The sequence below is a fragment of the Homalodisca vitripennis genome, chromosome 2, assembly GCF_021130785.1.
Source record: "Homalodisca vitripennis isolate AUS2020 chromosome 2, UT_GWSS_2.1, whole genome shotgun sequence".
In the NCBI taxonomy this organism is placed as follows: Eukaryota; Metazoa; Arthropoda; class Insecta; order Hemiptera; family Cicadellidae; genus Homalodisca; species Homalodisca vitripennis.
Genome location: NC_060208.1, coordinates 234397501 through 234425000, shown reverse-complemented (window position 1 = coordinate 234425000; position 27500 = coordinate 234397501). Strand labels below are relative to the sequence as shown.

Sequence of the window (27500 nt, the reverse complement as noted above, 5' to 3'; positions counted from 1 at the left end):
CATTATTAGAAAACATTTAAAATAATTGTTAAAATAGGTTTATCACAGAACATTTCAATGTGAAAGCCAGAATCATAAACGTATGTTACGTATGGGTGATCAGGTTTTGTACCATAAGAAAGACAGAAGAAGATAAAAGGTTATTTTTGTTATGATAACACGATTTTACAAAATAAACAAACGAAAATAACTATTTACGTCTCCTTTCTCCAAAAATGATTGATTAGTAATTTATGCGAGAATACGTAATTTTAATTTGAATGTATTTTAAATTTTTTTGAAATTATTAATAATTTCATCAGTACAATAAAACATAGGAAATCGTAATTGTACTTCATGTATTCAGTTATTTAATTATGATAATATTTCCCTTCGTCTATTTTTAAATTTTTTTTTTCGAATTGAATCGAAACTTATAAAAGTTTTTGATTGTATCAAGGTTATAAACTTACTTTTACACTCGTTTTTTGCTCCTTCAATATTATTTCAAAGTGATAACCTACAGTTATTAACTTAGTTTAACCATCAAGCTATGCTCATAACTTATATGAAGTAGTGAGAAATGTAAAAGTTTTCTTCACAAGGGCAACACACTGATCTGAGCGTACCTGCTATTATACAGTATAAATAAGTTTGTCGATATGATCGTATAAAATTAGAATCCACCAAAAAGTTCACTAACTAATAATGTAGATTAACTCAATAAATATTATAAATGAATGCTAATCATTCAGAATATTTCCAATAATTTAATATTTACAGATTCCGTCAATGAAATATAAGATAGTGTCACATCGGTATCGCGGCCCGTGATTGAGTGGGTCATCAATCACGTGACTGCCACTGATAACAGCTGATTACGCTGCCAATAAACTGATGCGTGCAGTCTGAAACATTCAAAAATGACAGGGGGGGGGGCAATTCCTCCTTGCCTAATATATTAGCCTGGTTTGAAAAGTAAGTAAACGCCATGCCTAAAGGCAAGCGTTGAAGCATTATAGATAATTTTATATATTTTCTAATATTTTTTGCATTAATTGATTTTTGAACTGTTTTATAGCTATAGTGATAGATTGCCGGGTTATATTAAAATGTAATGTATATTGGAAAAGTGTAATGGTTTTTTGTAAAAATATAGATCACTTATGAAATACCACTCTATATATTTAACGTACATCATTTAGTAAATTAGTAAAAACTTCATAATTAAATAATATCTGGAACATTATCGTTGATACACCTCTACATGCGACCTATAGCTGTTATAAATGTAGAAAAGGGTTTTTGGTTTTTTTTTTTCAACATATATCTAAAATTCTACTTTTAACTGAAAAGGAAAACTCCAAGTCCATCACCAAATCAAATACAATTTGCTGGTCATAAAAAAACTTATATCTAATTTCATTCCAAGTTGTACTAATTAAGTACTTGTAAGGATAAATATAGCCCTAAATATCATTTGTAACCCTAATTGTTATTGTTGAAATTCGATTGAAATTGTTACAATAATCATTCTTGATTATTAACAAACAACTCCGAAGCTCATATCATTTGTAGATTGTAAGCTGTTTGAAAAAAACCAATATGTATATATAAAATAACAGTAATACATTTCCATACGTTACCTTCACTAGCCAACATGCCCACCCTAAGGTGGATCAAGTCTATTCGAAAGATTCTCACGCCATTACATACTTAATAATAAGGCTATCACTTATTCCCGTAGGAAAAGATATCTTCTATATCTAAAAAATATTTTTGTTTTGTATGATTTATTTTCCAAAATATGATATAAGTATAAAAGTTATTATGAAATAACCCCCTATGAAGGTAGGGAGTTTGGGACACTCTGTACATATACAGCACAGCAGCATGAATAGAGAGCTGTACTCTGTCAAAGTTGTACTGTACGTTAGTTCCACTCCGGTAGTGCCAACTGAAATCTGAGCGTATTCAACTGACTGCCGTATTGTCCGGTAATACTACTTACTATTCATGACTTGTGTCTGCCTCTTCGTACGTCTTTAGTGTGAAATTTGTACTGTACGTTAGTTCCACTCCGGTAGTGCCAACTGAAATCTTAGCGTATTCAACTGACTGCCGTATTGTCCGGTAATACTACCTACTATTCATGACTTGTGTCTGCCTCTTCGTACGTCTTTAGTGTGAAAGTTGTACTGTACGTTAGTTCCACTCCGGTAGTGCCAACTGAAATCTGAGCGTATTCAACTGACTGCCGTATTGTCCGGTAATACTACCTAATTACTATTCATGACTTGTGCCTGCCTCTTCGTACGTCTTTAGTGTGCTTAAAGTTCTTTCCTGAGAAGTGTAGTTGCAAATAAACCTCTTCGCCGATAAAAAAGTATTTCTTCATTTTTAGCCCCCTATTTCAGTATTACTTCATATTTTCCTATACATTTTCATCGTCCTCCTAAATGATCTGCAAAACTCCGTTGACTTAAAGATAATAACAAAATGGCTGTATTTCGGTATTCACTCTTAGTAACGTGTCACTCAAAATATATTTACGTCGACAAGGTATCTCGGGATGGTGATGACCAGGCGGCTCTCAACAAAGGTCGCTGCAACCCGAAGGATCCAGACTGGCCGGTTTGCTTTCATGTCTCTGGCTCCACTTCTTCGCCGCTCTTCACCGCTTACCACCTACACCAAGCTGCTCCTTTACACCTCGATCATACGGCCATCCATCCTTGTATGGTACAACTAGTTGGCCGCTCCCCCAGGAAACCGATCGAATCATTCCAAGACGGGTTCGATTTCTATATAGACCCCTTGGTTTGTTCGGAACACTGACATGTTGCGCTCCCTTGACATCTCTACGTTCGGCGACTAAATCAAGACAAGGCGCAAGCTCGGCACCTCTTTGACTCGGCTGATTCCTCGGAGTGGGATCACGTCAGAGTCTAGGCCTCCTCTGAGGGCCCTGCTGCACTGCACAACCTAAGACGACTCTCCCTAGACGCTTCGCACATTTAGACTTGTCGTTCATCCTCAAACTCCGTCGACCACGTACATCTTCTTCATTGTTTATCTACTTGTTATACACTTGACTCCATTAACTACACTTCAGCACCATTCTCCCCCAGTACTAAAGTGTATGCTGTGATACACTAATGCTTCTGCTCTCCAGTAGTTATTGGGACATTGTTTCAGAAGCTGCTCTGAGGGTAACCAACCCGTCTTCCACGGTTCAGTTCAGTTCAGGTCAAAACCTATAGTTAAACTTGAATACATCAACTTCCATCATAATTCAATTCAATTTCATATTTACAGAGTCCATCTGTGGAGTATTAGTTCATGTCACGCTCGGAACTGCGAGATCTCGCGGTTAAATTACTCGTCGATCACGTGACTGTTGCTGATTACAGCTGATTACGCTTACAATAAATTCAAAAAACGTGCAGTTTCAACTTATTTACCAACTCAACTCCGCATGCGCTTACTAAGAAACGAATTAAATTTAATACTATTGATTAACATAAACATAAACACGGTTTCAATAATGTTTGCTTCCTGACCAGTATTTAAATTACTTATAAAGTAAATTAAAATACTTACTTACTTACTTGATAGGTATTATTTTGCTATAAGTAATAGCACACACTGGATATGTACAAAGGTAATGTAAGAAATGCAGTAATCTCAATTATACTGATTTTATGTTCAATCAACATTCAAACACTAATATTTCGTTGTTATTGTAGTTTATTTACTACTTTCAAATTTCTGTCACTTTTTAGTATTTCGCTTACAAAGCTAAAATTATCAATTTTTATTTTAATTTGATTTCTTTAGACGTAATTGTGTAAATCATTTCCAACGATTTTTCATTTTAATAAGTTTAAGTTTTTAGTGACAGTCATTCAAATCAACACTTTAAGAAAGATTTGCTTATATCTGATTAATTAAAATATATAAATTATGTCAGTAATTATATTATCTCGATTAACCTTATTAACACTAAACAAAGAGATACTATGTTAGGGATGTTCATTTTAATTAACGCTTTAGCTTCACGGAACTGGGAGAACAATGAATGAATTAAAAAACTACTGATCTTTTATAAATGTAAGAACAAATGTGATTATGAAGAGGGAGTGAATATCCTATTGAAAAGGATCGAATAAAGGAATGATGCCACTCACTAAATTCAGAATTTTCAATTAAATTAATTTGGATGTCAGGTTATACAAATCTCTATACAAGTCCACCAGTACCGAATATTGAGATAGTTCGCCAACTACGGAGCTAAAGGAACGTATCATTTACGGTGTTAACGGACAATTTTATCATTCGGCCCTGGCGAATTCGGTGCTAACGGACTCCACCACGGCTGACATGTATCATCCTCTCTAAGAAAACATGTACAGATAAGAGTAGAGTACAATACTTTTCACACTCATAGTCCTACGTCTTCAAAGGGTAGGAAATATCCATTTATACGGTATTCCACATATGTCCTGGTTGCAAAAGTCGACTCAAAAAAATTCAAAGAAGATCAAGGGGAACTAGTATACACCTTGTGTGAGTTGAATCATATATAATTTAAGGAGAGAAAAGGGTGGCAGACGCGATTCACATTATGAAACGCCGATAAGGGCAGCGCGGAGACGAACGGGACGTCATTGCAATCTAAAGGGGTAAGTATAATACGTTGACCATTGCTCTTTGGAATTGAATATTATTTAATATACTTTACAAAGTATTTAACATATTATTTAATAGAATGGAATATAAAATGGTGAATATTTTAAAATTATTCAATTCACTAGATTATACGTCATCTTCTACGTCTATCTAGCCAATTTAAAGAGCTCATTGAGTAGGTCTATTGTATACAAGAAAACACATTTTTAGAACAAATAAATCCAAACAATTAAATTATATTGTATACTACAGTATAAAGAAACAGGATTTATAGAATCAGAACTATCGCTTTTTATATTTATAATATTTATATTAGTTAAATTAGCCTACGACATGTCAATTGCTATAATATTTAAAGAGAACACTGTACAAAATATTTATTGAGCATTCTTTGAAGAAGTTTCTAAATTGTCATGAGAATCGAAAGAATCAATGGAACCTCATAATATTAGCTTTCTAATTTACAGAAAAAATCAGACTTTTATGGCTTAATTTGGTTATATTTAATAATGAATATTACAATTGTTTAAAATGTCCAAAAATATTCATGCAAAGGTGTAGGAAAGGAAACCTCAGCGTATTTCTTCTTAAACTCGAAACAGTTTTGCCATTTATAATATTTAAACTGCTTTAGCCTACTATTTTATCATTCGAATATTGAAACAGCTTATGCTATAGCTACGAGTAAAACCACATCATCTCAACATTAACGTTACACTCTCTAATAGACCAGACTATTGTAAATTGTAAAGTAATTACTAAATTAAGGCAATTAAAACTAAATTTAAAAATAATACAAAACAAAATGTATCGTCTGTTTTATTGTTCTGAATGTACAATTCAAAAACAACAAATTTTTAAATTTTATTTTAATTTGAAATTGTTAGAACATATTTCTAATGATTTTTAATCTTAACTTTAATATAAGACTTCCTAAAATATAAATGATTAAATATTAAATTATAGGCATTTATTGAAATTCAAAATAACTCAATCATCAGTGTTTATTTAACATTATCAATAAAAACCTATGATTATTTTGCAACTTCCTTAATTTTTTAGATTTTCAAAAGGCTATATAATGACTGAATGAAACATATTATTTAATAGAATGGAATATAAAATGGTGAATATTTTAAAATGATTCAATTTACTGCTTTAGATCCCTTTGCAGGAACTCTCGAAGCCCTTCCAGTGAAAGTTCCGGGAAAATGCATTAACAATGACAACTACAAACTTTGCAACCAGCTGGAGCACCATACACTTAACCAAACTTTCCCGGTTCATCTAAACAAGGAAAAGTTTTGTATGGTTGGCAACAGATATGAAATTTCCCTCAGTTGGTACGCCTGGCTAATAATGCTCAAAAAACAAAAGAGAAAAATTAAAAATAAATGTTTATGAATTTTTTTCAAGTTTCTTGGATAATTGTGGCGTTAAGCTCGATAAAAACTCGAATTGTGGTATTTCGATTGAAATAGTTTTAACTACATTAATCCGTTTATTATTAATAAATTGTCGTTTTATTTGCAGCTTACGTATCAGTTTATTTCAATTAAAACGTAAAATATTGTTTTCAGTGGGTTTTTTCGTTCAAATTGTATTTTAGTAACATCAGAACTTTAAGTGTTTCTGAACTTTAGTCTTAATTTTGGGTTTAAATTACAAAGAATCAATAATTTTTCTATAAACTTCTGTCATTTTAACATTGTGCTATATAGGCACTGATTAGTTTTGAGAACTTTACGTATTGCAAAATACCCGCGCGCGTAATTTGCTCCAAAAGATCCCCAGTCTGAATAATGCCTACGAACAAAAAGAAGATAAGTTCCTGTATTAGGAACAGAACAAGACATAAATACCGATATACATTATATAGGGAACCGCAGCTGTGTGGAATACCGATCACGTAACACCGTTGTTCCGCGGATACCGAACGCGTTACTGTATTTGCAAATGCGTTTGTATTTGATTTGTATTGTGTATCCATATTTATTGTCCAGAAATTGTAAATTTGGTATTTTCTGATGGGATATGGTAGTATTATTTAGTTCAAAGATCCAATTGTTTCTAATTCTTCATACTGACATAGTATGAGACAGGTATTTAAAAAGTAGACTATTCAATTAAACCTCAGCCAGTTTTGGAAAATATTTAATCAAGTACAAACGAAGTCATTTAAGCAAATTTTTACAATATTCAATAACTATAAAACTTTCTTTGGCGCGTTGTTTGCAGAGTAACATTTTAATGTCTAGGACCAGGTGCTCCACAACTGTTTTATAATTTGTTATGTTTGCTTCTTGAAATTATAAATACGTTTAAATGTCATTGTTTATGTTGTACTAACCGAAACAATTTTTTGAATACAGAAAATGTATCCTCGAATAACAAATTTTCTTTGCAATAGTTTTCTTTCGTTAGATAGAAGGGATAGTTTGAATTCTTATTATTATATCACATCAGGCTTTCTGAGCTTCAAAATGCAATTTAAAAATTTTGAGTTTTAAACATTCAGTTTTACAAATCTTCTTAATACTGGTTGTATTAATTGAATAAATATTCAGAGATTAAGGTATTTATTAAATCAATTATTTATTAACTTTTATCATCTCTTAGTTGGTAAAGTTTCAATGAACTTATCAAATTAATTTTATTGTAAATTATTAAATCGGGCATAATTCTTTAGTTACAATTGTTAGAAAACAACAGTTCCAAAAATTGGTGTAATTCTTTTTGTGTTCCGGATTAAAACTTTACTTGAATCCAATCTCAGTTGATTGAACAATAAATTAAACTCAATACACCAGCGGTATGTTAGGATTAAAAAGAAATGTTTTAAAAGTTTCAAGACACTGACTACAATGATTTCTTTGTTCCGTAAACTTATCGAGAACAACCAGCGTCGTCGATAGAAACTTTCAGGCGGCAAACTTTCAGATAACCCGCTCTTAAACTGCAAACATCGAGACCGAAGCGCATGTTCAGGCGGCACAGCTCGAACTGCTCCACATTAAATTAGAAAGTTCAGAATTACATGAACATTTTAATGATTTACATATGCTGTCAAAACCTGTGTCGGGTAGATGTTCTTAATATAATAGTGTCTTGTATTCTAATTGATTGAGGTTTACAAGTCAAGGCATTGGGAAACCACGGTGGCCGAGGGTCTGAGTTTCGTATCTGTTGTTGCTTTGGAAATGTTAAAAGCTCAGAGTGGACGAAAAGTCTTTATACTTCAATTTGGTGGTTTTGAGAAGACAAAATCTGGGATTTGTGAAAAAATAACATACACAGAGGGTATCAGAAACATAGAGAACAGCTGTCTTCCATAGTCGGAATTCCAATAAAAATGTGTTTCTTGACTTATCAAAAGCATTCGACTGTGTTGACCATAATATACTGTTTGACAAACTGGAATCACATGGCATTTGAGGAGTTCCTTGCAGATGGATGAGTTCATTTCTCAGCAACAGAACGCTAAAAGTCCAAAAATCTATCCACTTTTCTAATTTAATAAATCTGAGTTAAGGAGTCCCTCAGGGGTCCGTTCTCAGTACAGTTCTCTTTTTTATCCATTTCAACCATATAGGGTCATCACTACTGCACTGGCGATTCTTATAGGATGCTGACGATACGACTCTTTGTCCAGCTGAAAACCGCAATCGAATTTAGAGCTTCAAATCTTTTTTCGATCTCAAAAATCGAGTCCAAAATTTCATCTCCATCAACTCACAACAAATTTCGCAAAATCAACTGTTTTGAATTTTTCCGCCCTACAGACTCACAGTGTGGCCCTCCATGCTGAAGAGGTTCATTCAACGAAATTCCTTATTGAATAATACACCTGGACCAAGATTTGAAATGTAATGTAATCACATTAATACTGTATGTGCAAAGCTATCATCAGCAATTAACGCTTTGTGATTGTTAGTTAAATACTGCCCGATTCAGATGCTGATGACGCATAACATGGCCTCATTTATTCACATCTCTTTTACGGAATAATGGTTTGTAGAACATTTACAAACACACACAAAACTTCAGACAAAAGCTGTTCGAATTAAAGCAAAATAAAAACCCAGACAGTCGTGCAAAGAGCCTTTCAAAACCCTGTTAACTGCTGACGCTCCCCACATGGGACTAGGGACAGAGAAAACTTAAGAAAATGTTCTTTCCCCCACAAACGGGTGTTCACTCCATTAACATGTTGCTAGATTATATAAAACATTCCCCGCGCATAAAACTATAAAAACTCGACTAAGAACTTGTTTATCAATACGGGTGGCCGAGTTTTTTACGTATAACTGAGAGACTAGCTACTCACTGACACCGGAGCTAGGACTGGGATAGGAAAATTTGCGAGTGGTTGAGTCGAATCAATCATTGTACAATCATTGTCAGTTTGAGAAATACACTATTATCGTGTCCGTGTCTAAATTATCAGTTAGCAATGCAATAGTTGTTATTGTCTCCTGTAATAAAGGACTTCATGTTGTATCTATCTTTTATCTACCTATGATTTCTAATTGTGCAGATATTGAATATTGGTGACCCAAACTATTTAAGACTTTAGAGTCAGTGATCGGGAAATGCAATATTGTTGAGATTATTAGTCCAGGATATTGAGGCCTATTAGATCTGTTTCGAAAATAACTATGACTAAAGATTTCATATTGAAAACGTTACAAACGTACACACTTATCTTCAGCTAAACGAAAGGTATCAGATCCAGTACACGAAATGCTCAGCTATCAGGATCTTGTGACATGAGTTATAAAAACTTACCGCTCTGAAACCCATATACAAAGTCTATTAACCGGATCAGAAAAAAAATTTACGATCGATGGCATTAAAGTATCGATTTCAAAATTTTGTGAGACCAGGAGCACGAATGTTTGATGCTAGGTCTCCACTAGACTCATTCATACTCTATTTATTTACATTGATTCCATTCATCCACAGCGTGATATAGCACTTCGAAGTTTCCCGTAATTTCATTTACGTTACCAAGCCCGTTTTCCTCTTCTCCAATGTTACTTCTTGTATAACGTTTTATATTCTTACTTTATATCCATAATAAGCTGTAAATAAATGTACCAGAATATGAGAGGTTGCTAATCTATACAGACAAGAAGGTATCCAGGATAAGATTTTGGGGGATCCATACAACTGATATTTTCCAGTATTGGACAGAGAGAGTAAGGCCCATTTTGTTCCTTAGTTCTTACCCACAAAAATTCTTACCCTATTTCTTTGCTGAGAACGACCTTTCAGCAGTACATTTCAGTAATACTGAATTATTTAAATAATAATAATCGTTTACTACAAGGTAATTGAAATTTGGGGGGGGGGGGTCCGAACCCCTTGAATCCCCTCGCTGGTTACGTCCTTGTATATAGAATGTTTCAGAACTACCAATCTTTTCATGTATTATTCATTGACCAAATTGAAACTTAAATATCATATTACAATGTTTTTAACTCAATAGTTACTCGAAGAGCTACCATTCCGTTTTTTTACTTAACAGTTTTTTTTATAACAGAAATACTTTTGTAATACGTTAAGAAACAAGTTTAATTTTTACAATCTTTATTTTCAAAATAGTGGCTTTACAATTTAAATGTAAATATCATGAAAACTACATGAGAAAACATTTTTGCTTAGAGAATTAAATTACACATCCAAAAATAAAAGTTTTAAGAAATTTGAATAATAAATAAAGGAAATAATTCGTTTAAAGCTGATTTCTAAACTATACCAACTTTCAATTAAAAAAACAGCACTGCTCAGCAGTAACAGAACTCATCTGTTTTAGTTTTAGCTAAAATTAGCTGATTAAAACATTACATTGTAGGTTTATGATGATATAAATAATCTTTAACAATCTGAAAGATATTGGTTTGATTTGGTGAAATAGCAATATGAATGGGGAAAGCGTCCAAAGACATAAGTAGTTCGTATTTTTATATTGATTAAATTCGCAGCTCAGACATAGTAATAATGATAATTTTGAGATACGGAAACCTGTCTAAAAAGAGAATTTTGAGATACATTTTCTTTCCGTCGGTATATTTTAACACATATTCTCCATTCGTTGTTCTTATGTATTGCCAGTAAACTAAATGGCATTATTAATGACTAAAAGTTTAACTGATTTCTTTAATATTATGGTAAATTAAAGCGACCAGAAACTTCGAAAACAATAATTTACTTGATGAGTTTCCACTCAATAAATGTTATAAATTAGTGAACTCTGAAGACTGATGCAAATATTGTCCAAGGTACGTAGGTACGCAAAATTTGGAATCAAGTAAGTAGGGACTCTTTAGTATGCATTGTGTGAAGAAAAAGTAAGTATCGCTGTCTATTTGCCATATGTAAGGATAAGGCCCTACAATATCGCCGCCTTAGCACGGCATGAATGTGGAATCGAAGGTTAAGCACGAGGTGAGAGACAAAGTTAGTAACAAACGCCAATTTACTGAGCAGGTGTGGGGTCGATCTGGGGGCTGGAATACTAAGTGTGCTCAACAGGGTGGGCGGCAATCCCTGACTCTCATCTGGCTTCACCACCTGTTGGATACCGGTCAATTTGTCGGCTACAACAATCTGTCAATACTCGTAAGCGGCTTAACTTATAGCTGTTATGTCTAACACTAAAATTGTTTTATTTGCTACAACAATTCGCAATCAACAATAACAATAAGTATATTGAAATCAAATGAGCAGAGCTGTAATTTAAATTTTAAATACATGTAGAAAATAAAGAATTATCTTTTAAAATTTTAGGCAAAAATGTTATACACGTTTATCTAGTTCATACCTCCGTTGTTGTTACGGATTTAGCCATGCTTAAAAATTATAGGTCCTTTTACGATTTTTACGATAAATATTTGTTGTTAAATATTTATTTTTAATTAAGTTACAAATTTGCAATTTTTAGGAAATACTTTAAGTACAAATGAATTTTTCAGTTTTTTATTATGTAATTTTTAATCAAAGAAAACTGTTCGAATAAAATTTTACCAATTTGGTAACAACTTTACTATTTTTTAGTTTTACCACTTGTATATTTGTAAATAAAAGCTTACTTACTTATATGTACATAAAATATATACATTTTAAATTCATTTTCTTATTTATTAGATAAAAAATCAAGAATCTCGTATTTTACAGCTTATTGCATATTTTAATAAGTCCGTTTTCATTATACTTAATTATATTTTTTGTTCAATTACACGAATCAAAATGTACTGGTATTAGCGGAGGTACTGCACAGTATATCCCTCTCTTACAGAAACACACCGCCTAATTGCATTATATTTTTAATAAAATATTATATGAATTACAAGAGCAATCGTCCATCTGGTAAAATGATGCCAATTGGTAAGTTTCCTCCTATGATCCGATAGTACTGGCGTCCATCTCTGGTTTTCAGTAAATGTTAAAGCTACATGTTTTATACCTCCTTTTTTGTTGTAAAATTAAATACATAACGAATGCGCTCCAGACGCTTTTTTATATATTTTAACTAATTTCTTTAACATTATGGTAAATTAAAGCGACCAGAAACTTCGAAAACAATAATTTACTTGATGAGTTTCCACTCAATAAATTTTATAAATTAGTGAACTCTGAAGACTGATGCAAATATTGTCTAAGGTACGTAGGTACGCAAAATTTGGAATCAAGTAAGTAGGGACTCTTTAGTATGCATTGTGTGAAGAAAAAGTAAGTATCGCTGTCTATTTGCCATATGTAAGGATAAGGCCCTACAATATCGCCGCCTTAGCACGGCATGAATGTGGAATCGAAGGTTAAGCACGAGGTGAGAGACAAAGTTAGTAACAAACGCCAATTTACTGAGCAGGTGTGGGGTCGATCTGGGGGCTGGAATACTAAGTGTGCTCAACAGGGTGGGCGGCAATCCCTGACTCTCATCTGGCTTCACCACCTGTTGGATACCGGTCAATTTGTCGGCTGCAACAATCTGTCAATACTCGTAGGCGGCTTAACTTATAGCTGTTATGTCTAACACTAAAATTGTTTTATTTGCTACAACAATTCACAATCAACAATAACAATAAGTATATTGAAATCAAATGAGCAGAGCTGTAATTTAAATTTTAAATACATGTAGAAAATAAAGAATTATCTTTTAAAATTTTAGGCAAAAATGTTATACACGTTTATCCAGTTCATACCTCCGTTGTTGTTACGGATTTAGCCATGCTTAAAAATTATAGATCCTTTTACGATTTTTACGATAAATATTTGTTGTAAAATATTTATTTTTAATTAAGTTACAAAATTTCAATTTTTAGGAAATACTTTAAGTACAAATTAATGAACTTTTCAGTGTTTTATGTAATTTTTAATCAAAGAAACTTGTCGAATAAAATTTTACCAATTTGGTAACAACTTTACTATTTTTTAGTTTTACCACTTGTATATTTGTAAATAAAAGCTTACTTACTTATATGTACATAAAATATATACATTTTTAATTCATTTTCTTATTTATTAGATAAAAAATCAAGAATCTCGTATTTTACAGCTTATTGTATATTTTAATAAGTCCGTTTTCATTACACTTAATTATATTTTATGTTCAATTACACGAATCAAAAAGTACTGGTATTAGCGGAGGTACTACACAGTATACCCCTCTCTTACAGAGACACACCGCCTAATTGCAATATTTTGTTATTAAAATATTATATGAATTACAAGAGCAATCATCCATCTGGTAAAATTATGCCAATTGGTAAGTTTCCTCCTATGATCCGATAGTACTGGCGTCCATCTCTGGTTTTCAGTAATGTTAAAGCTACATGTTTTATACCCCCTTTTTTGTTGTAAAATTAAATACATAACAAATGCGCTCCAAACGCTTTTTTATATATTTTAAAAACATTTTTGTTGAGTTTTTTTTCAGAAAAGTCCCAAAGATTTTTGTACTTCTATCGTTTGGATACTGAAAAAGTATTCACATGCAAATAAGCGTGAAAAGGCGTTAAGGAACTTATAATCTTTAAAATAAGACATAAACTTAATTTTATAACCGAAAAGAACGGTGCGAAAGTGATTTTAGTTAAATATTTGTTGGTATGGGGTAAATACCAAGGTTGCTTCTCAACAGCCGGTCCTTAAGATTCTGATGAAATTCGAAGATGAGTATTTCTTCCACTATATATTTGAGAGGGGCTAGGGCATAATATATCGTCGCCTAGATATTAGATGACAGTGAGATATTCATCGCTATATCACAGCTTCCTGGTACGTGCAGTGAGACAGACTGCAGTTTTACTTAACTGAGAAGTAATAGAGATGTCAACCAATAAGTATCATGCCAATCGTGCCATCAACAGAAAATGCAGTAATCTTACTATTCTTAAGTTATATATTAAGTTAGATAATATGACATGCCCACATACAATCTTCTACAAAGCTATTCAGCTTCAACATATGAAGACTATTCATGATATAACTAGATATTATTTTTTTAATCCTATATTTTCTAATGATATATTTGTCAAGTTGGAATATTCGCGACGCGACCCTTCCGGATAGGAATACTGACCCCGTGGGGAACCATAGAAGATATAGAATATCCGAATCTGTCCGAATGCATTTACCAGATCCACGTACTCTTCCTCGGAATGTTTACATTTTTTATATTAATACTTTTCATGTGAATGTTTTCTTCATTCATCGAACATAAAATAGTTTACAGCGGCATTTTCCGAAAACTTGCAGGCTTGACTAATTTAAATAGACTCTACTTTAAATAAAATGAAGCATTGATACGGGGCATTTCCGATTCACTATATCCGGCAGAAGGTCTTAGCGATGGATCTATTGTGGTGATTTGCTCCCACAATGCTCAGGCTTATCTCATCGATGAGTGAATAAAGATTTCCAATATAGGTTTATAGGTCACAACTACTTTCAAAATATTGTACATTGATATCGTGGCTATGTAGGCCTACTACCACGATGCCTAGTCTAATTTCATCTACGAGCGAATAAGGATTTCCGGTACGGTATACGTTTATAGGTCACAATTATTTCCGAATTTCCTACATTGATATTGAGTAAAGTTATTTTGATTCCTGGTAGCCCTTGAGTTCTGACTGCCCTTTCAAGTAAATGTGTAGAACCATCTTGCTGCAGAATATGGATAGGGATTTTTTTATTTTTATTCTTGAGGCTCTAAGTTTTCCAAACAGATGCATGCAGACTGGAATCTATTATCAAGGAGGGAGATAAAATGTTTAACGATGATTATCTCTGTAAGTCAGCAAGGATGAAAAATATCAAGGATGTATATAGGCGTCTTGGTGTCTATCCTGTTGATAAGTTTGAACTTCAAAATTAATAAAAGTTAAACTAAGAAAGCTGCAAGTATTATAAGTTGTTCAAATACGGTTTATAACTTTACTAACAGGCCAATATCTCAAATAAAACTTCAAAATTAAATTTATGTAAACATATAAGGGTATTGAAGACATCATCAAATTCAAGAATAACATCAATATTGATTACACATTCCAAGAAAAGTCACCTAATGACAAGTTAGAACATTTTAAAATTAACAAAACTACCAAAACTAATCTTAATGTAACTTTACATTACAAACATGTCTTAACAAAAGAATTTTATTTAATAAACTTTTAAACAATTAATTAATTACACATAAATTAAATTCAAAATTGACCCACCAAGGTAAGTTATGGCTCGCGTCAATTTAGTTCAATTTCTTTTAATTTCATTTACCTTAACTTAGTACCTAACGTGAAATCTCTGAATTTGAAACGTACATATGTTATAAGTGGTTTATATTTCTTAATTTTACAATTGTATTAATTATTTAATAATCAAATAAAATACATTTAAATTATATTTAGCTAACCACTCGAAATTATAAACCATTCATTAAATATATATACTAAGACAGTATGGTATATGTTTACTTTAGGCAAATGTAAGTATAGTAATATAAGCACATTCTTTTATAATATGTAAAATTACAAGGGATTCTAAATTGCTGAATATTTAATATTTTTAAGATTTAGTATATATTGAATCACTTGTTTCATTGAGGTTTTATACCTCCAAAGCTTCATTTTCTGCAACCACTGTTCTCCTTATCATGTTACAGTATGTGATGTAAACTTCATAGCATAGTTCAAGCTACACACATTATGAAGGGCTTAATAAGTTTATAATAGCGATAAGAAAACAATAATTATGGATAGGTAAGAATAAAGTATTTGCCATTTCAAGATTCTGAATATTGCAAGCTATATAGTCCGTTAATCTTATTACATGAATTTTATCAGTAAACAAACGCAAAAACTAACTTAAAAATGATGATGAGAGAAAGAGCATCCTTAACAAATGGCTATGCTCCCAAACATTGTTAGCATGACTTTTAAGAAGGGTGCTCTGAAGCTAAAATATAATTCTAAAAAGATTTACTGACTCGCTTGATAAAACAATCTTTTTATTCACTTTTTGATGTGTGACACCACAAAAGTATTAAAAAAATTCGTTTCATGTGTTTTTAGAATCTTAAACGTTTTTCTAATTATTGATATTTAGTTTTCATTACCTTATTTTAATTATATGCAGCTTGATCCATGCGGCTCCACTCAATGTTTTAAGAGTCACTGAAAGCATAAAATATACTTTTTTTCTTAGCTTGTATCTATGTTTGTAAATAAATATCCATTTATTAGGGTTCAAGGGGCAAAGAATTATGAAGATATTCTGTCTTTGTCCAGAGTCATATGTCCATAGTTCATTCGTATTCATTGGAAATTACATCAGGAAAGTCTGTTAGGTGTTATTCTCGACTTAGACATATTATCTTATTGATACTTATTGACTAATCAGATCTTATTGGTTGCAGGTCAGATACCACCGAAGGAGGTGGAGCCAGAGTTTCTGGCGCCGCTGGAGAATCTGACAGTGACACAAGGTCGAGAGGTCACATTCACTTGTGTCGTCAACCACCTGGGCCCTTACAAGGTTAGTTATAAACACATTAACGATGCAGTCACTTGTGTCGTCAACCACCTGGGCCCTTACAAGGTTAGTTATAAACACATTAACGATGCAGTCACTTGTAATACGTCTCTGGCAAACTACAGGAATGAGTTCACACAAAACTCTCATTATTGCTTATTGGCAGACGGCAGCAATAACATCGGTAAGACTGGTTCACAGGAAATTAGTTCTGGTTTGTTCCCCTAAAAGAGGTTCGTGACGAGCGGGCGGAAGTTGATCCTGTTATACCCACAAAGAGCCCAATCACCCCTGCAAGGATCCCTTATTGAGTTTTTGGTCTCGGGCTTCTTCCAAAGTAACTTCTTAGGCTTATCTGTCACATCACGTACTGTTCCGAGCGTAACGTTTTAACAATAAACTCTGCATTAATTACGTAGTTTTTTGTTGTAGTGTTTGGGTATTTATTTTTCCCCTCAGGCATTCTGAAAGTTTTTTAATTTTAAATGTGTTAAACCTATTTTGTTGTGGTTATGTGCTGGGTACAAACATCTCACGTATCCATGCTATGTTCAAATTGATTCCAGATAAAAAATATTCACAGGTGAATTAAATTTTTGAACACCAAAATTGTACCAAAATATAAAATACTATGCATGAAATCCACTTCGTATTTTGAAATGAAACTTTTCACACCTTGAAGAAGTTTTTTTTTTTTCAATCTAAGCATAAATTGGAATAATATTGTTTTAATACAATTTTTAGTTTCTTTCTTTATTTGTAACCAAAATGTTGTAGACAGAGTATACAATTTGTGCGTGTGAGTTTGTTCTTGTCATATTGATTAATTCGCAAACAATTCTTGGCTCCCATACTATATTCTAGTCACCATAGATTCACTTTTCATAATGATAGGTCACTCTATTCCTTTCTTATACGATAGGCCGTTAACCATTGAAAGGATCTTACTAAACGTAACAAAATACTATGTTTTCAGAATAATACATACTAATACTGACCGGTCAAAGAATGATTTAACCCTTCACTTTTATTGAAGTCTCAGTGAGGCAAGACTTCAGTCTAAACCTTACAACATCCATTCAACAGCGTCTTATCAGTGAAATTGACACTATATATAACTGTGTCAGCGTTGCCAAGCTGTCCAGCCTCGCCCCCTCTTGTATCAGTAACGTTATCACACTTTGACACTCCGAAAAACTATGAGAGCTGTTCTTAATCAGATGTTACATAAAACGGAGCCTGAAAAGGCTTACATTTTGGTAAAAACATCATTTCTGCAGGCTTAAAATTAATTAGTTTGCCACTCTATGTTTTTGTTTAAAAGTTATTCTGATTTCTTTCTAATCAATGTTCAACATTTATTCAAAATAAATACTTTTTTATGTTGATAATCGATTGTAGTCACAAATTGTATAGGATAATACAAACCAAAGTAGTGTCATTGTACTGCATCGTATATCACGGAAATATTCTATTGAATAGACCTCTCAAATGACGTATTACAAGATAGGGGTTGCAAACATCTACAAAATCTATCTGAATGTTGAGTTGAGTTCTAATTCACCTTCCTTTTATTGCACGTCTGGCATCTGACACTGTCTCAGACTTGACTCCTGGAATCTGGTGGAATCTCATCAATTGAGCACCTGATGAGACAATGAGACTTCCACTTCACCTATTTATAGTTGTCCATCAAAACGATGTAGAGGTTCGTTTTGAGTTTCTTCGTTGCCGACTTTGGATCTCTTCAGACGAACCTGAACCCAGATTTCATGTGTCAAATCTGATAGCGTCAGATAACAGTCGCTGAAATTAATAAAGGTAAAATGGAACAAAATTCAACGTTCAAAATTAATCAACCCTTCCTACCATAGTAACGTTACGTGGACAAACTCTGTTTGTACAAAAATCAATATAAACCTTTATCCGGCCAAATTTCCTCTTTCAAGATAAGGTCTCTTTACCAATTCAGGGTCACATATTTAGTATTTCTTCAAGCCATATTTACAATATTCATTAATATAACCACACTATGATATAGTAGAAAATTCAATTTTGGCTCAATTAATTTACTATTACCCACGTGCATACACAATCCGTTCTTCAGACAAAAGAATGAGTTCTCGTGCTTAAATACCTTTTCACTTCTCCAAGTTTTAGTGGACTGTTTTTTTTAACTATTTCATAAATATGTGTACGCGCTTTTTCACAATCCGCGATTTCTTCATATTTATGTACCGTTTTAAGCAAGTGGAAATAATTGTCCATTGCATTTATTTTAGATTGTTAAAGAAGCGTTTATTTTCAAACAATATTCTATGCTTGTCACTTCGTAATAATTAATAAAACTGTTTAGTTTTAAAATATGAATATGTCCTGTATGATTTTAAATACTGAATCTTAAAAACACTTACAATGTAACAATAAATAGTGTTCTGAGTTAATTTATTGTTAGTAATACATTGGAATTGTGCGATGATCATGTTCCGGAAAAAGAACAATAAATAAAAATTAAATTCACAAACCTAGAGTAGCAACAGTTCACAATTATTTATTAGACATATGCATAGTTCGCTAGGACTGAGAGAACGTAGTGAGCATACTGTATTAGTTTCTATTTCCCCACGCGATGTTGTATTGACTCCTGTGTATGCATACAGGAACTCTGCTGAATACAGAATATAGTTTCTTGCAATGATGTATTGTTACGATGTTCTCGGAGCTTCAGCGTCATTGGTTATACATTCAGAACTTCTCTGATATAATTATGTGTCTTATAACTCGATTACAAAGCGATTTGCACAATATATACATATATTTGTTTAGTAATATAAACGTTTTATTTTCATTAAGTAAAATTGTGTATTAATTGTTTTTCCTTTGTTTTACGAGTTAAACAATCCACTGGATAATTAAATACTGAATTTTAAAAGTTGGAAAATCCTAAGGATTATAATAGGTAATTTAAACATATACTCCTAATAATTTAAGGGGTGTCATATCAGGTGACAATTAAAATAAAGATGTATCCAAGAAATAAAATAAAAATTGAGACATCATGATTTAACCTCATAAGAGCAATGTTTTACTTGAAACACTTTTTGGATATAATTGTGGTCATATATGTCTCGTTTTTTAAGATATAATTTATTCGCATAAAAATCCTTTCACGTGTTTAGATTCTATTGTTAGCTGTGCAAAAAAAATGCTTAATCATTTTTATACAACTTATATTGAATATTTTTAAAAAGCGCTGCTGACATAAAAAGTTAAAAATAATTGGCAGCGTAATAATCATACGTTTAAAATAAGACATATCCCATAATTTTATGGTTGTTAATAAAGGATAAAGTGTTTATGGTGTAACATTGTTCTTAAGAGTAAGACTCAAGGTAATTTTTAATTACTTGATATTGACCAATTAAATTATATTATGTGACGCCTGGGAAAGATAATCAACAATTTTATTTACTACAAACTATAATAAATCTGAATAAGATTTTAATTTAATTGAATATTACAGAATTTCTTATTCCAAAGTTGTTCGGTTTGGCTTAATCTTGTGAATGCTGCACGTTTCAAACTCAATGTTTCAAAGCTGTTAAGAAATATATCGACTAAGTATAATTTTATTACAGATTTTAATAATATAATTTAAACGATAATTTATACTGTTCAAACAGACTTGAAGTTAGTTTGAGCTTTCATTAAATTAATAACATTTTAATGAAGTTCCAAGGACCAAGCCAAAAATGCTATTTTTTTATGCATTGATGTTCTTGTAATGATATACATGTTTTTATGTAATAAGCTTTTGTAGAAAATTATTATTTAATATAAATTTAATTTTTAAAATACCTGGAACCGAACTTTGACTTATTCTTGTATCTTCATTGCTATTAGTTCCATCAAATTATGTCATTTGCGTTTGGTTCGGTTTTGTAAGTAGTATTGTTTGTATGTATAATCTTTTGATAAAAAATTATAATTCTGAAATTATAATTTTAAAGGACAAAAAGAGAAGCCCAACATGGGTATTTCCTCCCTCGAGTGTTATTATTGATCAAGCTTTTATAAAAACTATAATAAATTGAGTACTAGGCAGGGTATAAAAACATTACTCAGTATATAACATTGTTAAGAATTATTTTCTTACTGGGATATCCAAATTTATTTATAAATTGGCATCGCTCATGAGGCCATTGAACCTTACTCGAATCAGAAAGTGAAATAAGAACAGTTGCAGTAGCCAAGCCGACTGCACTGGCTAACTGCAATATCCTGCAGTGTTCAGCCAAACCCGTTTATCGGCTCCATTGTGTCTATACAATGACATGGCCCGTCCGACCCGAGCCGATTATCTTGTTTAAAGCTCGCTCCGGATCCGGACAAACCGATCCGTACAGATTAACCCATTTAAAGATTGGCGATGTTTTATTTCACAAATATCAAATACAGCCTGAAACATTAAACTAAATATCTGAACTTGTTCACAAGGACTTCTCAGTTTGGGCAAGTTTAATTAAGTACATTTCCCCTCCCCTTCCGAAATTAATAAGATCCGTTACGACGTAAGCAGCAATTGTGCGACACTTCGAGCTGCTAAACAGTAACAGTTACGTTTTATTGTGCAAATAAATCATTACGCATTCGCGCTGAATAATTAACATCTCCGTTTAAAATCTTTAAACAGGATTTCTCCAGTTTATGTTACTTACAGTAGTCGTTCAATAACGGTAGTAACTACGCAACTGTTTAGCTAAGTAAGACGTGGCTGTTTTTCCACTTTTATATATTTTTCATTAGTTTCTATTTTAGTCTGTCCTAAATAAACACACAGAAATAATTTACTCGGACGACGATATTTTTAATTTTTAAACAAGGCGTGGGCCACACCACGTGTCGTCTTACAGGCATCGCTGAGGGTGCATCGTAATTTCAAGTCTATAGCCCAAATTACATTCTGATAGGCCGTATTTGTTACTATTTTTATTTTAAAATGTCATTTGGGTGTAATCATTTACTCAGAAGAAATTAATACATAAATAAAAAAACTGAGAACAATCATTATACATTTCAATAAGTAACATAGTAAAGCATTCAGCCTAAATATCCGTGAAATATATAGACAAAAGCTTTAAAATCTTCAATACATAGTCTTTAAATTTCGCAAGAAACTTCATTTCTGCACAGCCAAAAATGTGTTCTATGATGGTGCGTATTCATCTATGGGACTTGGCTCTCAGTAGGCTGTCAGAATTTCTCTTTCCCAACCTTGGGCAACGTAAATACTTCATTCCTTTATTGTCTGTCTGTCTGTATGTATGCCCTTAGGACAATTCAGGAATGAATTTAGCTATAACAATTTCGCATGTAACCTTAGTGAAGCTTACAAGATTTTTCATGAGGATGTAATATTATTTGTAATCGATTATTATTAGGGCCATAAATTAATCATAACCAAATTGAAATTTAAAAAATGTATTGATGTTTTAGTGCTTACTACTATTCTCAATAATATAGTCATAAGTTTTCTAAAACAATTCGATAAAGGTTAACTTTTCAGCACCATTTCTTCCTCTGCCTACTACATGTAAAACTGGCAGAGTTGATGTACAGAATAAAATAATCCTGTACATAACATCTCTCAAGTTTTCTCTTGTACAATGGCGTCTCTCCAAGGTAAACCATTACATGGTCCGAGCAGCCCGCAAAGCCAGGCAGTAGTGTAAGGACCACTGCATTTAAGCTGTAAAGCCTTGCTTGTGTCATAACATAGCAATAACAGTTTATTCCCGGTAAGCCCCGGGCCTACTTCCTTCCGGGCGGATATCACTGTTATTTTCATGGCACGTGTCCTGCGGCATTCTTGTACTTCAGATTTATTATAGCTTTACCTGCAAAGGATTTCCTTCATTAGAAAACGTGTCTACTTCTGGTACTTTCTTCAGCTAATGAGACAATAAAATCAAAGATGTTTATACTGAACCACAGTTGCCACTTGTACTAATGAAAAGTGTTACTTCTTGTTAGCGGTGTAATTTCTAAACTATAAATCCATTTCTCTGTCAGTCCAATAAGAACGTGGATAATGATTTTAATTTGAAATCATGAATAATAAAGACATGTATAATGCATTTTATATCTCTAGTTTACTAGAGGGATTTTAATTGCGTTCTACGAAGGAGACAATAAATTAACAGCATAAACATTATTTCCACAAGAGTCTATGGGTCGGGATATATTTCAAGTTTTATATTAGTAAATCACCAGAATAATTCGTTAACATTTCTTTGTAAGAATTTTTAAGAAATATTCCAGACATTTGCCATCGTTTAGTGAAACAAAAATCAGTAACACTACGTTTCGATATCTGAGATCTGATCTCTTCCTCAGGTTCATAACTAGCCTAACACGTAACTACAATCTACTTAATTTTAACCTGATATCTTTCACCATTTTCCCTTTTATAAGTTGCATTATTTCTGAGTTCCATGGGTTTTTCTTCTCGTCTTGTTATGACCTCAAGCTACATGTCATACGAATGCAGCAAAGGAAGTATCTAGTTATGTTAGTGAACATAAAGCAGTGTGCCTACAAAAGTCATGTTACATTTAAATAAATTTATTCACAACAGTATATACAGCACAGAAAGGATATCAACATGGGATTTAAAATACTTTAATCCTTGTTTACACTCTAGACATTACCATCAAGAATCTCCCTGCAGACGTCCAAGTAAACTGTGATCTCCTCCTATACTTTTATCAGGGTTTCTTGGGTAACTGATTCATTCGTAAATCTGATTCATCTCTTTACGTGTTCAATATATGAACTTTGTAACGATTCAAAATTTCAGATAAGTGAAAGGTAGTTTCAACACTAATATCAATGTGGCTTATAAAATTTTGGTACAGTCCATTTTCATACAGAATCACGACAACAAAGACATGGCTTTTTAATTTGTCACCAGGCGTCACAGGGTGCCATACTTTAGTTTAGAATAATTAAAGTTTTCACTTCAAAACTTAAACTGTAAACTGTGAACTGTAAACGTAGAATAATTTAAGAACGTTTTTGAACTTCTTAGGCAATTGTTTTGAATATTCTCGACGGGGTTCTCTCCTGTTTCTATCCTACCTGTTCACTTTTAGTCCAATAAGCTGCCTGTTTCCTTAAACTTGATATTCCATAGATGAATGCTGCCAGAGGGATTTTACACTGATACAACATTGCACTGAAATCACAGAATTAAACTAACCAAAAAACTCACTTCAAAGGTTCAATGATGATTTTTTTAATCGTAAGCCAAGCTGCTAGATAACAACGAGCAAGTCATCTATTGGAAACAAAACTGTATAAGTAGTTTTCTTTAATTTTCATCTGTTTCATAGACCTGCTATCAATAATAGAGTAACTATAAACAAATTTTTGAACTTTGTGCACCCATTGTATTTCTTGAAAGAATTCAAGTTCACTGATTTAAACTAATGTTTTGTTGTTGAAATATTGTAGATGTTATAACGTAAGTTAATCTTCGGTAAAGCACCAGTAGTAACTGGGATAATTCATTTCAACAATAAAGCTCAACAGTTGAACAGCTAAACGCCAAGGAGGCCAGAGTCTCACGATTGCCGTTAATGTCAGTTACGGAACTTAATAGGGAAAGGAACTTAATTAAACTCATTTGTATTAGACGGTCCTTCAATATTTGCCTCTTTAAAACTTTTCCTATTATTTCAAACTGTGTAACACATAAATACCCGCCAAATAAGGACGGACAACTTTCGTACATTCATCCCCGTTAAACTTCGTGGACATATAATTCCTCTTTTAGAGGGGAGTTTACTCTGACATGAAGATTAAAGCTACAAGCAGTGTTTATTAAAATAAACTATTTAAAAATAATAGCCAAATTACTTGGAGGCCACGTTGGACCATGAGTGTTATATGAAATTTAGAAAACGCAGACCACACTAAAGTACAAAATAAACATGTTTTGTGATTCCCCATTTAAAGGTTGCAGTTTTAATGCTTTTGAATATCAGAAAACCTATTGTAAGATCATTAAACTTAAATTTTATGTGTGAATCTTTGCATGTTCATAATTTTATATTTTAATGATCCATTTTAATTTCAAAATTCTTCAGATTTTATTAAGAAGGTTCTTATTTCTTATACGAAACGAGACATAATTTTTAAATGACATAAAATCTATTTTTCCCTATTCATGTGGAGTCGATACATCGTTAACACAATCAAATTTTTGTTTCCACAGTGAGTCTGAAATATGTAGAAAATTATATTGTGTTAACAATGCATCGACGTGGTATAAACCAAGCAACTTAAATGACAGTCCAAAGGTATTTGCAACCTTCATTATTTAGTATCGTTTTTTCAGGCAACACAATATTTATTTATTAATAGCCTGATTAACCGAATCTGATTCATGACCGTGATCAGGGTAACTTTCCGACGAGTTCAACTTAGAGCGTTAAAGTTTCTTGTGAAACTTTACCTCCACTATCTATTTTTAAAATGGTAAACATAGATCTATTAAGATTCATGATTTTGTCTGCCAAAGGCCAAGTCCATAGCATGCATATTTTATGACCATGCTTCATAAAGTGTTAATAGTTTATTATTGCTTCTACAAAGAATGGCAACTTCCATATACGACATATTTTAACTGTGAACAAACTAGGAGTGTAACAATAAAAGAAGTGTAAATTTATTACTGTTTAGATCAAGCCAAATATCTGATTAGTTATGAGCCTTTCGCCACTCTTGCCGTACTTGAACTATATTCACCACTAAAAAGAGTTAAATTGATCGTCACTCTAACAAACTCAGCTTATAAAAACGCGAGGAAAGCTAAACACCGCTCATAAACGACAAACATCAACATTCTCTGACAAATAAAACTGCACCTAACTAGCAGACCGGCTGGCACATTCACCGGTTGTTGTTGGATTATAGCGTTATTTATAGCGTTTTGGTTGTAACACTGGTCGTCCTCGTGTAGGCAATGCGAAACCCATTCTTGTCACGCTTAGGTAAAATTGGAGGAATGTATCATATCCTAACCAAGTGTCGCACTTCCTAAATGTTTTATGAAAATGCTTAAGGTTTTTTTAAAAGCGCCTAATTCCTAGTCCATGAAACGTTATAATAATAATGAGATGAAAATTTTCGTAAATAGAAATAGCCAACTTCTTCCAATATTTTATCGATTAATACGCTCTAACTTAGTGATCCATAGCATGTGTAAGAACTATCTTAATATTTAGTTTAATTTTAGCCAGTTATAAATATGTTACTTATTGTGTTTACTCAGTTTGCCACTGTGTTATTGTATACTTCTCAAAACGTTCTACTGCCTTTATTTCGACCTTGTAGGATCCAAAAATAAATCCTGTAGGATCTTCTGAAAATTCTAAAACTGTACTTTATTACGTTGATTTATAAATGAAATATAACCTGCCTTTTAGGAACTTTGAACATTGACGATCTGGGAACTTTGCCCATAGGTTTTAATAAACATTTATATCCGGTCTCTACTGTAAAATTGTAGGGATGGGAAATATATTTAAATAGGGTGCCCGCCATGTAGAAACCTTTCTTTGATTGTATCTTACTAATAAATTGTCCTAGGCATGTGTAATTACTGACCCTATTCCTCACTTACTTTTCAGAATCAATTACGTCCAATACTTATTTGGTACTTATTATTAGCTAATACTACAACTAAACTATACTGTAACTAACATGGTAACGTTAAAAAAATTAAAGATGGTGAAAACAAATTTAATTGTTGAAAGAAGAGCTCTTATTATTGGAAAAGATATTTTCTATAAACAAACACACAACTGTCCAATCATTATAATTATGCCAAAACTAAAATTAAAACTATATGACAATTAATTGTGACTTTCATTTTACAGCATATAATAGAACATTTAAATTGTGTTTGAATCCATAAAAATATTTCAAGACATTTTGCTTTCTAAAATGTTAGTAGTCAAAAATGATATTGCGAAATAATAAAAACAAGCAAAGTATAATGAATTCTAAAGAGTTATATTATTAAGAAAAAATACAATTTACTATATTCTACACCACGTTAACGCGTGGGGTTGTGGTCAAATAAATAAATCGATCAATGTTATCATGTATTTCCAATAAGAATATTCATTGTATCAGATAACTAATAAACTAAGTCTGTCCAAAATGGCCAATAGCAAAATCAGTTTTCTCCCTGACTTGGAAAACTATAACTTTAGTTAGGCAAAAATGTATTTATACTGTGCTAGTATAATGGATTATCTGATCCAGGTCAAAATATATATTCACCAGTAATGTTTACCGTGGTTGTACTCTACGAGGGATAATGCCGGCGTGAAAGTCATAACGGAATCGAGTGACATGATTATCAGTAGAGTCAAAATTTGGTAGTCCTCCATGTCTTCCATATCCTGCTGTAGACGCATACTGAGGTTAATTAACACAATGATCAGTAGATTCAAAATGTGGTAATCCTCCATGTCTTCCATATCCTGCTGTAGACGCATACTGAGGTTAATTAACATAATGATCAGTGGATTCAAAATGTGGTAATCCTCCATGTCTTCCATATCCTGCTGTAGACGCATACTGAGGTTAATTAACATAATGATCAGTGGATTCAAAATGTGGTAATCCTCCATGTCTTCCATATCCTGCTGTAGACGCATACTGAGGTTAATTAACATAATGATCAGTGGATTCAAAATGTGGTAATCCTCCATGTCTTC

The 27500-nt window shown here is 32.5% G+C and overlaps 1 protein-coding gene across 1 annotated transcript in view; it reads left to right on the top strand.

Moving 5' to 3' along the window:
- The first annotated feature begins 2478 nt into the window (after positions 1–2478).
- LOC124356031 (roundabout homolog 2-like) overlaps positions 2479–27500 on the top strand; it is a 164441-nt gene continuing 139419 nt past the window's right edge. Inside the window, exons 1-4 of the mRNA XM_046807175.1 lie at positions 2479–2799; positions 11164–11295; positions 12545–12641; positions 16592–16710. Coding sequence (XP_046663131.1) covers positions 2479–2799; positions 11164–11295; positions 12545–12641; positions 16592–16710 — 669 coding nt within the window. The remainder of the gene's footprint in view (positions 2800–11163; positions 11296–12544; positions 12642–16591; positions 16711–27500) is intronic.